Here is a 12248-nt window from a genome sequence, read left to right as displayed (position 1 = left end):
GTACAACACTATAGTCGCTTTGAAAAGCAGAAATATCTTACTGGTCCAAATCATCTGGTTTATTCTCAATTTTACACACTTTGTGAGAAACATCTTAAAAATATTTCATGCAAGGAGTTGGTTTTGATTCTGGTCTGGTTGTCGGACTCGGTTAAGCAACCTTTTAGAGTCAGATATTTTTTATGTTAGCTCATGTCCAGGAGCAAATGTAGTTCCGAAATATCAAGGGAGCTGTACAGTTCTGGACCGTTTGGTCGCTAGAATAAATTTTATGAGTTCTATATATTAAAGTATATATGTGTATTTTTAGAACCCAAAACTAAAACTCCTCTAAGAATTGAAGTGAATTTGAAGGTTCATATTGTTCTTTATCAAGGTTACTTAATTAACGTCACGGGTTCACATTGTACTAGCAATAATCCTAACAAACGCTGAAAGACATAAGATTTAACCTTAATATCCGGCAATCCACAGTGATAAACAAACGAAATCAAGTACAAGTGGTTAGATCTTCCATCCTCACTAAAAGAAAATCGAATCCGTAAAGATTTTAGTGCACTACTGATCAGGAACATTAAATCCACATGAAACACGTGGGTTCCTTTCTTGTCTCGAAATTACTGTTGTGTCTTTACAAGATCAAATTACCAGGGTGCCCTCGTTTTATACACACTATAAAAACTCCAAGCACTCAATCCCCAAATCACCAGTCTTTACAAAATACAAAAGAGAGTTAGAAACAAAATGGAAGAAAGTAAAAGAAACTTAGTAGATGAAGAAGCTAAAGCATCTCTAGACATATGGAAATATGTCTTTGGGTTTGCAGATATAGCAGCTGCAAAGTGTGCCATCGATCTTAAGATACCAGAAGCCATTGAAAACCATCCTTCCTCACAGCCCGTGACATTAGCTGAGCTCTCCTCCACAGTCTCCGCCTCTCCATCACATCTTCGTCGTATAATGAGGTTTCTTGTGCACCAAGGAATCTTCAAAGAAGTCCCCTTAAAAGATGGTCTAGCCACAGGCTACACTAACACGCCACTCTCTCGCCGTATGATGATCACAAAACGTGACGGCAAGTCTCTAGCTCCTTTTGTTCTCTTCGAGACAAGTCGCGAGATGCTGGCTCCGTGGTTAAACCTGAGCTCAGTTGTCTCTTCTTCGGTCAACGGTTCACATCCACCACCGTTTGATGCTGTGCACAATAAGGACGTGTGGGCTTTAGCGGAGGATAATCCGTGCTTTAGTGAGATGATCAATGAGGCCATGGCTTGTGACACAAGGCGAGTGGTACCACGTGTTGCCCAAGCTTGTCACGACTTGTTTGACAGCGTGGCTACAGTGGTGGATGTAGGAGGTGGTAACGGAGAGGCGATGGGAATATTGGTGAAGGAGTTTCCTTGGATCAAAGGATTTAACTTCGATCTTCCTCATGTTATCGACGTAGCTCAGGGGTTGGATGGTGTTGCGAATGTTGGAGGCGATATGTTTGATTCTGTTCCAAAATGTGACGCCGTCTTCATCAAGGTTAAATTCATTCGCAAATTCTATGCTCTTTTGATTAGCTATAGTACAATTCAGTGTTTTTCTTTTCCTTTTCTCACAACTTTCAGTTAGTGCTCAAAATCAAATTTACACATAACATAAAAAAACGAATAAATGTCAAAATTAACAATATTTTTAAATATCCTACTGTTCGAAATATCGTTATTCTTTTTACTTTGCAATAAGCCTACTACTAATTAAGCTACAAATAAGTTATGATTTGTTTTTTTTTTGGTATATAACCTTTGTGTTTGCATTCTATTGTTTTGATTGTAGCTGGATTGTCAGTTTGCTTTAATATACTTGTTCTATTAATACACGTTATTTTAATTTACTAGATACGTATATCTATTAATTTATGTGTGTGTTGACAGCATAAAAGACATATGATATCTATTTGAAAGAGACTTTTTTGTTAAATATTTTAAAGAGACTTAAAATACATGCATGAAGAGAAGTATTAATTCTCATACAGTAAGAAATGTATTTACAGGACTGATTTAAATACAAATACATGTTTTTTTGACAACACAAATACATGTTTTATTGAAAGAAAAAGTGTATTACAGGCTTTACAATTTATTTGATTGGCATATAGATAACTTACAACCCACTTCTAGAAAGAAAAAAAACCCCAAACTTTTTTCGATTTCTACAAATGAAAAAATCTGAGTCGAACAAAAAAGTTGAAAAGGTTAAAATGTTGAACTTTGGAATCCATTTAGTTTCTACCATCTTCCAAAAAAAACAAGAATACTCCAAGTTTAAGCAAAAAAAAAAACAAGAATACTTTGGGACATGATAAAATGATATGTTACCAAACTTCCCAATCAATTGATGGCGACCACTATCAAGTGTCATATAAATAAAGAAACCATGCCACTCTTTTCCCAGATATCATATTACTAATACTAACCAATACTCCAAAGAGACATCCTTTTGAAAAGCAAACACCTTTTTCAAGGTAGCAAAACTTCTGTTTAAATTTGACGAAGAAAACTAAGTGATGAAAAAATCATGAACTAAAATAGATTTTTTTGAATATACAATATCAGGGAAAAGGGCCTTTTTCAGCCCGAACAATTACGATCGTACCAAATACTACATGAACAATTAATCAGTGCCAAATACGACCTCAACTCAATTATAATTCAAAAATACTACCTAAACTTTTTAAAACGTGCCAAAATCTACATTAACCGTAATATGAGTTAGTCAACGTTAAAAAAAACAAAACGACGACTTTTTGGTTTAATCATTTTTTAAAAAAAAAACATGTTCATTTTAGGATTCGAATTCGTGCATTGATACACTTTAAAATAGACACTAACCACTGAACTAAAGTAAATGTTTGATATATTATTACAAATTCGAAAGTATATATACTACTATATTTCTTCATCTTCTCCAAATAAATTTTTGGTGATAATTTTTCTCATTTCTATAAATATATTAAAATGTTTTATAATTATCATATCTTTAATACACTTATATTATACTAAAATATAAATAATAAAATATTTGAAATGATACAAAATTAAATATAATTAAAATTTTGAAACTATTTATAAAGTTTTCTTATATAAATTATTGTAATTTTAAAAATTTGAATGGCAATTTTTTATTTTTACAAATTAATATAATATATTTATAGTAATGGAGTAGTATAATAAATTTTTAAAATTACAATAATTTATATAAGAAAACTTTATAAATAGTTTCAAAATTTTAATTATATTTAATTTGTGCAATTTAAAATATTTTATTATATTTATATTTTAGTATAATATAAGTATATTAAATATTTGGTAGTTAAAAAAATATGTTAATGTATTCATAAAAAATGAGAAACAATTATCACCAAAGTTTTATTTGGAGAATATGAAGAAGTATATATCAAAAATTTACTTTAGTTCAGTGGTTAGAGTGTCTCTTTTAAAGTGTATCAATGCACGGATTCGAATCCCAGAATGAGCATATTTTTTTTAAAAAAAAAGAGATTAAACCAAAACAAAGTTATTTTGTTTTTTTAACGGTTGACTAACTTATTTTACGGTCAATTTAGATTTTGGCACGTTTTAAAAAGTTAGGCAGTATTTTTGAATTATAATTGAGTTGAAGTCGTATTTAGCATTGATCAGTTGTTCAGGTAGATTTTGGCATATTTTAAGAAGTCTATGTAGTATTTTTGAATTATAATTGAGTTGGAATCGTATTTAGCACTGAGCAATAGTTCAGGTAGTATTTGGCACGACTGAAATTATTCGGGTTGAAAAAGGCTATTTTCCCTGCAATATCACGTGTTATCAGAAATAATAACATGATAAGTATACGTTATAAAAGTTTATGCCAATGTTCTTTTACTATATGTAATGAATGAAAAATATTAAAATGTGTACATATATGTGTCTATTGGAAATTGGGCTATGTAATGTACGTCTCTAAAATTTTATTTTGACAGAACTTTCTTTCCTAAATTATATCTTTAAACACTTTTTAAAGATTCGTTCTTTATTTATTTTGTGAGACTCTTTTATACTCTCTCCGTTTCAGTTTATTTGTCGTTTTAGACTTATGCACACATATTAATAAAACATCTGATTTTATACATCTCCAAAATAAAAATATAATTACCTATACACCTAACCACATTTCAACCAATAGGAAAATTAACTGGGAAATCTTATTAATAAATTTTGCATTGAAATTCTAAAACGACACTTATTTTGAAACGAAAAATTTCCCCTAGAACGACATTTAATCTGAAACGGAGAGAGTATATGAGAGCCCTTTAAAAATATATTTATACTCCAAAGCTTCAATCATATTTTAAAGCATGATATTAATTAGTGAAATCTAGTACGTGGTCTAATATACGTAAAATATGGAAATGATGATAGTGGGTATTACATGATTGGGGAGACAAAGATTGCATAAAGATATTGAAGAATTGCAAAGAAGCGGTCCCAGAAAATGTCGGAAAAGTGTTTATAGTGGAATCTGTAATCAGAGAGAATAAAAAGACGACGATAGTGGAAGAAAGAGATGAGAAATTAGAGCATGTCAGATTGATGCTTGATATGGTGATGATGGCTCACACAAGCACCGGCAAAGAAAGGACTCTGAAAGAATGGAACTTTGTTCTTAACGAAGCTGGTTTCGCTCGATATGAAGTTAGGGACATTGATGATGTTCAGTGTGTTATCATCGCGTATCGGTCTTAAATGGAAGAGCTAAACCAAAATTTCATTCGAGAAAACTCAATATATTAATGATTATCTTGTTGTTGGTAAGTATGATGAGTTTCAGTTAAGTTTGAATGCTTGTGTTGTATCAAAACAATCAAGGGTTGTTTCAGTACCACTGTACCAGCCATGTTGTGTTTATTGTGCTTGCTCTTTGTATTTTCACATGTATTTAATAATCTTGTTGATGCATAAGGACTTGCACTTGTAACTTGCTTTTAGTAACTTTTTTCTTAAGCTACATATGATATATTTTTGTAAAAATATATATATATATATATATATATATATATATGCTATATACTGGATTGTTTCATATTGTGTTTTGAGTTTGAATTTATTTGTGCAAGTAAATTTTATCTTTGTGCTCCAGTATAGTACAACTTATCTTTGCCGGTTTATCCAACATCATTACGAAATTGTAAAAATGAAATGAACATGTCTGTTTATGTTTTGAATTAAAAAAGCAGAAAATGAAAGGATGATATGAAAGTCTTGAATCCTAGCTGAGAAAGAGCTAAACCAATACCGTTTCCTTTGTGTTGAACGGTATTGTTGTGCAATATTTTCGTTCATTTTGTAAGTACTCTCTTTTCCGTATTTCAGTTCTAAAGAGATTCATAATTAATAAGAGCCTAAAACCCATTACTAATGAGACTGATCACACGCCCCCACTTTCTTATTGGGCCAAAGAATGGCCTTCTCGTATCGCAGACTTACGCCATTACAATACGTCTCTCTCCCTCTCTTCCCCCTCACAATTTAAAAATAACTAGATTTCAATACGCACAACTGTGTGGCTATTGAATTTTATTTTATATACATAAATATTTGGATTGATAGTAAGGTAAAAAAATCAAATGTTCAGAATTATAATAATAGAATTACATGTAATAAAGAATCAAATAAACCTTTTTGAAAATTTTAATTTTTATATTTGAATTTTTTTGTAATTGAATTTTGTTTAGAATTAATTTAATTTGATAGAATAATATCTTGAATAAATTAATATATAGTTATTTAAACTTAATATTTATCAATAGATCATGTTGGTACCACAAAGTTTACTTATAAAGTAACTAAACTCTGTTATCAGTCCAATAATTTTATAATGAAATGTTGTTAAGACTATCAAACAACTCTTTATTAAGAAAATAAATTAATAGAAAACAGTTATACATGAATTAATAAATTAATATATAATATATTAATATATAATAATATTTCATAACTAATTTTGAAATTAGTGAATATATTTACATATAATCTTTGAAAATTAAGATTTTGTTAAAATCTTTTAAAAGATTTTTTAGAAATTTTAAAATATATATTTATATTTAAAATTAAAATATATCAAAAGATATTATGATTAAAGTAGTTGAAAGATTCTATATATTATTAGTCTTAGTAAAATACATTTAATAAAAATTAAAGGATGGTCCAAACTAAAAAAAAATCATACATGAAAGAAGTCATGACTTCTGTTTTAATATATAAGATTTATGATGTGAACATAGAAAATCAGTAAAATTGTATGATATATTCTCTCTTTCATAATTATGCTTAAAAATAGATGAAATTTTTATATTTTTATATTATTTTTAATTTTACTGAAAGTTGTGTAAGCAATTAGATTTTGCAGTCATTTCTATGATTGGTTGAATAATTTTTAAATTATATTTAAAAAAATATTTAATCTTTATACATTAAATCAAAATTTTATCTATTATGAAATGGAAAGAGTATATATATATATTACATGGCTCCAAATAATATATTATTTGCGGTGTAAAAAAAATATACATATATATGTCTTATTTTATTATAAAATATTCATTGTGAACATTAAATTTTCAACTAAATATTTTATTGATTCAAATATGTCCAAAAAATTTTGGAAAACAAAAATGGAGGAATTATATACGTATCAATTTGCAAATGATAAATGGTTAATCCTTGAGAGCTTAAAAGCCGATAAACTATTTTATTCTCACGTAAATGACACGGGTGACGGGATCCATGCAATGACATGACAGTATGCAGTCTCACGCATTACGTAACTGATAACTTCTTTTTTTTGACGATATTTACTTTCATTTAAACAATCCGGAAAAAGGAATTTACTAGTTTAATTTTAACAAAATTTTCTAAATTAAACATTACAACATTACCTTCATCCCTCCCACCATACCAACACATGCAACTTCAAGTGGTCTAGAGCATCTTTGATATATTACTCCATTTTCTACCGTAAACAGAGTAATTCCAAAATAAATTTGAATTTTATTCTAATATTTTATTTCATTTTCTACTCTAAAATAAAACATTTCTAATATATATATATTTATTTAAAAGTTAATAGTATCATATTTTATTTATACTATTTGTAAAACAGTTCATTTCTAATTTTTAACATTTCTATTAAATACAATACTAACTAAAATAAATTTTTTATTATGTAATTAAAATTACTCAGACAAATTTTAAAAATGAAAACATTTATTACATTAAAAATCACATTACATAGCTTAAATACAATAATACATCAATTTAAGTTATTCATTTATACTATTTGAAAAATAGTTCATTTCTATTTTTTAACATTTCTATTAAATACAATATTAACCAAAATAATTTTTTATTATACAAGTAAAATTACTCAACAAATTTTAAAAATGAAAACATTTATTTGCGTTTGAGTTTGAATTCATATTAACAAGTTCAAATTTATCTTTGTATTCCCATATAATACGACCTATCTTTGTCGGTTTGTCAAACATCATCACAAACCTGTAAAAACGAAAATAAACAATTGTGTTTACGTTTCGCATTTAAAAACAAAAACGAAAGGATGGTATGAAAGTGTTGGATCCAGGGATAGCGAAATGAAACATTCGCTTAGGACCACCAAAATTTTTACAAAAATTAACATGGAGAAAGGCCTCCAATTTGTAAAAAAAAAAAAAATTTGAAAATTCGTTACTAAATTGTTTAGGGTCTCTACCATATCAGGAACGCCTCTGGTTGGATCCTAGCTTAGGAAGAGATAAACCAATATAGTTTCCTTTGAGAAAAGTCAAAACGTTTGTGATAAATTTGATGCAGCTTAGTAGCTTACATCTCTTATTGTTATTTGGCTTTCATTATGTTTTTTCATTTTCTCTTAATCTCCTTTTGATGGCTTTTGTTTTTCATATTCCCTATAGGATTATAAGTCTCATATGTGAGCTTATAAATTGAGAGTTTTTGTAGTCTATACACACACTTAATTTGATATTTTATAAAACTATTAAGAGCATTTTTTTTGTTACAGAATATTTCATTAAAAACAGGAAAACAGAAAAAGTGTATGAGTCCATTACAAACCCATCTTTAAAGTTCACATACAGGTCAAAACAGCCTGAATGACTCTTTTAGACAGAGAGTTGTACAGTATTCTTCTCACGAGAAACATGAGAGAAAGAGATACAATCAAATCCAGAAGATATTGAAGTCGGCAACGATTCCAACAATTTCCTTTGATTGGATGATGGATGAGATTGTTCTGATGAGCGTTAAGTTGTCGGAGCATCTTGAGTACTCAGATCTTAAAGATATGAGGCTCTGAACCATGCAGAGAGCAGAGCAAATCGAATTGCAAGGGCATCCGCTACAAGTGGTGAACCTACAAAGCTTTGAACCAGAGATCGTTCACTCGATGCCGCTGGTGATGTTCATGAGAAAATCCATGCTATACCTACCATTTTCAGATCCTTGTTCCAGGCTGCATTCATCATGCATGTTATTGATTTTCTGACTGGTTCGTTTGTTGATTGAGGTCTGATTTGTCCTCTGCGGAACGATGGTGAGTTGAGAATGTACAATTTATCATTATTACATGTATTATTGAAAATGTAAAATATGTATCTTTTTAAAATAACTTAAAAAAAAGAGATCAGTTTGAGACGGAAAGAGTATATAAAAACCATATATAAATAATATACTAGAACTTTTAATGGTGAAATTTTTTATTCATTTTATATTTTCCCTTTTTTCCTCTTCCAGTTTCGCCTGGTATATATCTCTCTCTCAATTTTCATTTTCTGTATGTAAATCTGCATTAATGTGAATAGAATTTTGTTTCTTTCATAAACAGATCAATTCTTGTTCTTGCTTAGAATTGTGGGTTTATATATGATTCTATGATCGATCATGAAAAGTGCTGGAAACTGTTTTATTGTCTTAGGAACTTTGTGACGGAAGAACACAATCAATGAAAACGAAATTTTATAGTATTTTAAAAAGAAAATTATGATCCAGAAGGTGGACCATAAAAACAAGCCGGTCAAATTAATCTACCTTTTAACTCTGGTCTTAGTCAACAAATGAGTGCTTCCTTCGTTGAAATTTTAGACACTTGGAAAATTGTACTTACAATATTTGTGTGGTCGAAGGAAGAAACCAAAACGAAAAGTCGTCTTTGTATCTTTCCACCATGAGTCTTGTGGGGATCAAACTCACCATTAGTCTCAAGAAATTTCTTTCTGGATATATATTTGGTGAAACTCTCTACTTGTAACTCACTTAAGTCTCTCTTTACCTTTTCTTTCATATAAAGCAATGAATTCTTTAAGAGGGTTGGTGAAATCTGAAAGGAATCCTATTTCGTTGGAGTTTGTTGTATATTGTAATTGTGTCTAATCTTTTTTTTCCCCTACTTGTTGAAACTATTGAGTATAGCTTTGACCTTTTATACATATCCCTCGACGTGATATGTTCATTCATATGAAACCACAAAGCTGAAGCTCTTATGTTGCTCTTTGGTGTCTTATAAATTCTTGATTGCAGTTTCTTGCGTCTAACTGAAGCTGTGACACTCATTAAAAGCTATGGATTTCAATCAAAAAGCTCATCCGGATTGCGTATACTCAGACAATCCTTTCCATGAATGTGCTTCAGCTTGCCTAGAGAAAATTGCTCAAGGCCATGTCAAGAAGAAGACTAAGAAGCAAGGTAGGTCATTTTCTTCTTCTTTTTTTCTGATCATTGTTTTTTCTTTTGTTAATTCTTTTATTTTTTCAAGAAAAAGTTTATATATTGTTGTTGTTATTTTTTCAATACAGGTTTAAAGGCTCTTAGTTTCTCAGGGAGTTTTGGTAGGAAAAAGAATGAATCATATCCACAACCGCTTACACCGTTATCTGCAAGGCCATATCAAAATGGTGGAGGCAGCTTTGGAAACGCTAATTCAACTAAGGTTCACCATGCAGTTGCTGTGAAGAACAAGATAGTTTCTGATACGAATAAGTCTTTCTCCTCTTCATCATCCGATGATTTCTTTAAGCATAAACCGGAGAAGAAGCTCTCTCAGATCATTCCTCTTTCCCCAAAAAAATTGGTATAATCATCTCTTACTCTTGTCCATGATTCCATATATTCATCTATATTAGATGTTTCTTAATATTTCTACCATATTTGTGAAGGTTGATAAAAGCAAACCGGTATCACCTAAACCGGAAAAACAAGAAGGAAAGAATGAAGCAGACAGTGAAACTACATTATTTAATAGTGGTGATAACAGTGATGATGATGATGAAGATGAAGAAAATAACAATGAAATTGGAGTAGAGCTCGATCTTGAGTCAGTAATGTCTGACACTATCGTCTCTGTCGGGAAATACAGAGTGAGATCGGGTTTGGCAGCAATCCTAAGAGCTATCATCGAGAAACATGGAGACATTGCTCAGAACTGTAAGCTGGAGTCGGGATCAATGCGGTCTCGTTACCTCGAGTGTTTATCTTCGTTGATGCTAGAACTTAAGTCAACCCCGGTCGGGAAGTTGACCAAAGTCAAAGTCAAGGAGATGTTGGCTGTTTTTAAAGACTTGGAGTCGGTGAACATCGAAGTGGCTTGGCTGCGTTTGGTTCTTGAGGAGTTTGCACGGTCTCAAGAAGATGTAGAGAGTGAAAAAGAGAGGCAAGAGGGTTTAGTGAAAGCTACGAGAGAAGAGCTTGGAGCTCAAGAAGCAGATTTGGTTCGGATGGAGGAGGAAGTGGCCAAAGCGAGGGCCCGGATCGAGGAGACACGGGCCATGATGGTTGAGATGGAGAGTGAATGGGTGAGGATGGAGAAAATAGGATTCAAAATGGAGAAATTTAAAGGTAAAACGTTTATAGATGAGCTTCTGTGAGTTTTGTGTTGTGTGATTGTGATGTTGTTAAGTGTTAATAGTAAGTAGTAGCACAATATTTAAATACTCTACAATGAGTTTTCAGAGGTTAAAAGTATATGGGTAAAGATGGTTTTATATCACTAAGCTGAATGTTTATTTATTAGTAACGTTGTTGATGTGTCTTGTTGTTGCTAATAAAATGTTTGGCTTTTGAATGCAAATGCTCTTTTATTTTTTAGTTTCTTTCGTTTTCTCTAATGGAATGATTTTAAGAATATAGGTTGTTTTGAGTTTTGTTATGTAACGAAAGATATGTTCTGAATCTGCAAGTGGCTTATGCAGAGGATGTTTTTGTTAATCACTTGGTCAAAACTAGTTGTTTTTGAAAATGTCAAAACGATAATTTTGTGGAGATAGTTAAAATGTATACTGAGAAAATCTTACACAGAGAAATAATGTAAGAATATTATCTTACAGCCTCTCTCTCTGTCTTAAATTCTGCTCTGTTCTTATTTCTTAAGCCGTTGGACAAACCAACTTTGTTATTTGCGGCAATGCCACTAGATTTCAGTTACTCATGTGGCCTTTATATTGAAGCCCTCTGCAAAATGGCCCAATAGGCAGCTCACGAGCCGAAGACTAAGCGTAAAACGGCGAAACTGAACGAGAATCCCCGAAAGAGATATGTGCTTGGTCTTTTTGCATAACATATTAACATGAGTAATATTTAATTAACGTCATTGAGATTAAGTCCTAACTACTAGTGAGATCAATAGTTGTAAAGGATTCACAAGAAAAAACACAGAAGATGATAAATGATGTCAACAACAAATTGGTTTTCGCTTCAAATCACCTTTGACAACGAATTTTTGCTTTTTTTTTTGTCATCGCTATAGCTTTCTTATGTTTCTTTAATTTCTATAATATGTGTGTTTTTGTCGACTCCAGAAAAATAATTCCGAACATCAAATTACAAACCAAAAAGTCGTCAACTTTTAAAGGAATCTGCGTTTAATCAATCTTCTACAAAACTGAAGTATTGAAATCTAGACTCAAAAGAATTTGAGTATATACTAGTTAACAAGTGCATGCTATAAAATATTTTGGTGATTCAACAGAATTTTGCTTGATTAATTTGTTTTCGCATTAGTTGTTGTTTTTTTAAGTTGATTTTGGAATATGATTTCAGAAATAAAATACAGTAGATATAAGACATAGATATTCGAGTACTCTGAACAAATTCATTTGAATTTTTTTCAAGTTTTCAAGTTCCATATTCAACTTTACGGGCTGAATGGATAATATT

General features: G+C 30.6%; 2 protein-coding genes across 5 annotated transcripts; both read left to right on the top strand.

The window, feature by feature from the left end:
• The first annotated feature begins 714 nt into the window (after positions 1 to 714).
• On the top strand, positions 715 to 5033 carry LOC108819451 (acetylserotonin O-methyltransferase). The gene is made up of 2 exons (XM_018592494.2): positions 715 to 1527; positions 4446 to 5033. Exons 1-2 carry the CDS (start codon positions 745 to 747, stop codon positions 4767 to 4769), a joined length of 1107 nt encoding a protein of 368 aa, XP_018447996.1. The 5' UTR covers positions 715 to 744; the 3' UTR covers positions 4770 to 5033.
• A 4143-nt stretch (positions 5034 to 9176) lies between these two features.
• LOC108822369 (uncharacterized) lies at positions 9177 to 11185 on the top strand. Of its 4 annotated transcripts, none has more exons than XM_018595425.2 (4): positions 9177 to 9328; positions 9618 to 9782; positions 9893 to 10167; positions 10253 to 11185. In XM_018595425.2, the coding sequence occupies exons 2-4, from the start codon at positions 9659 to 9661 to the stop codon at positions 10958 to 10960; spliced, it is 1107 nt and encodes a 368-aa protein (XP_018450927.1). In that variant the 5' UTR covers positions 9177 to 9328; positions 9618 to 9658; the 3' UTR covers positions 10961 to 11185. The 4 variants fall into 4 exon arrangements, with proteins under 4 accessions (XP_018450927.1, XP_056847841.1, XP_018450926.1 ...); XM_056991861.1 differs by having other exon boundaries at positions 9327 to 9344; XM_018595424.2 differs by lacking the exon at positions 9177 to 9328 and adding an exon at positions 9329 to 9456.
• Positions 11186 to 12248: the final 1063 nt, after the last annotated feature.

The sequence above is a fragment of the Raphanus sativus genome, chromosome 8 (assembly GCF_000801105.2).
Source record: "Raphanus sativus cultivar WK10039 chromosome 8, ASM80110v3, whole genome shotgun sequence".
Lineage (NCBI taxonomy): Eukaryota > Viridiplantae > Streptophyta > Magnoliopsida > Brassicales > Brassicaceae > Raphanus > Raphanus sativus.
The sequence above is the reverse complement of the archived record's forward strand: the minus strand, read 5'-3'. Positions and strand labels throughout refer to the sequence as shown.

What these genes read in the sequence shown, in the direction of transcription:
- LOC108819451 (XM_018592494.2), top strand. Translation starts at nt 745, where the DNA reads ATGGAAGAAAGTAAAAGAAACTTAGTAGATGAAGAAGCTAAAGCATCT. An exon ending in GTGACGCCGTCTTCATCAAG is followed by an intron (nt 1,528 to 4,445) that starts GTTAAATTCATT and finishes AAATGATGATAG; the next exon opens with TGGGTATTACATGATTGGGG.
- LOC108822369 (XM_018595425.2), top strand. Translation starts at nt 9,659, where the DNA reads ATGGATTTCAATCAAAAAGCTCATCCGGATTGCGTATACTCAGACAAT. An exon ending in GAAGAAGACTAAGAAGCAAG is followed by an intron (nt 9,783 to 9,892) that starts GTAGGTCATTTT and finishes TTTTCAATACAG; the next exon opens with GTTTAAAGGCTCTTAGTTTC. An exon ending in CTCTTTCCCCAAAAAAATTG is followed by an intron (nt 10,168 to 10,252) that starts GTATAATCATCT and finishes ATATTTGTGAAG; the next exon opens with GTTGATAAAAGCAAACCGGT.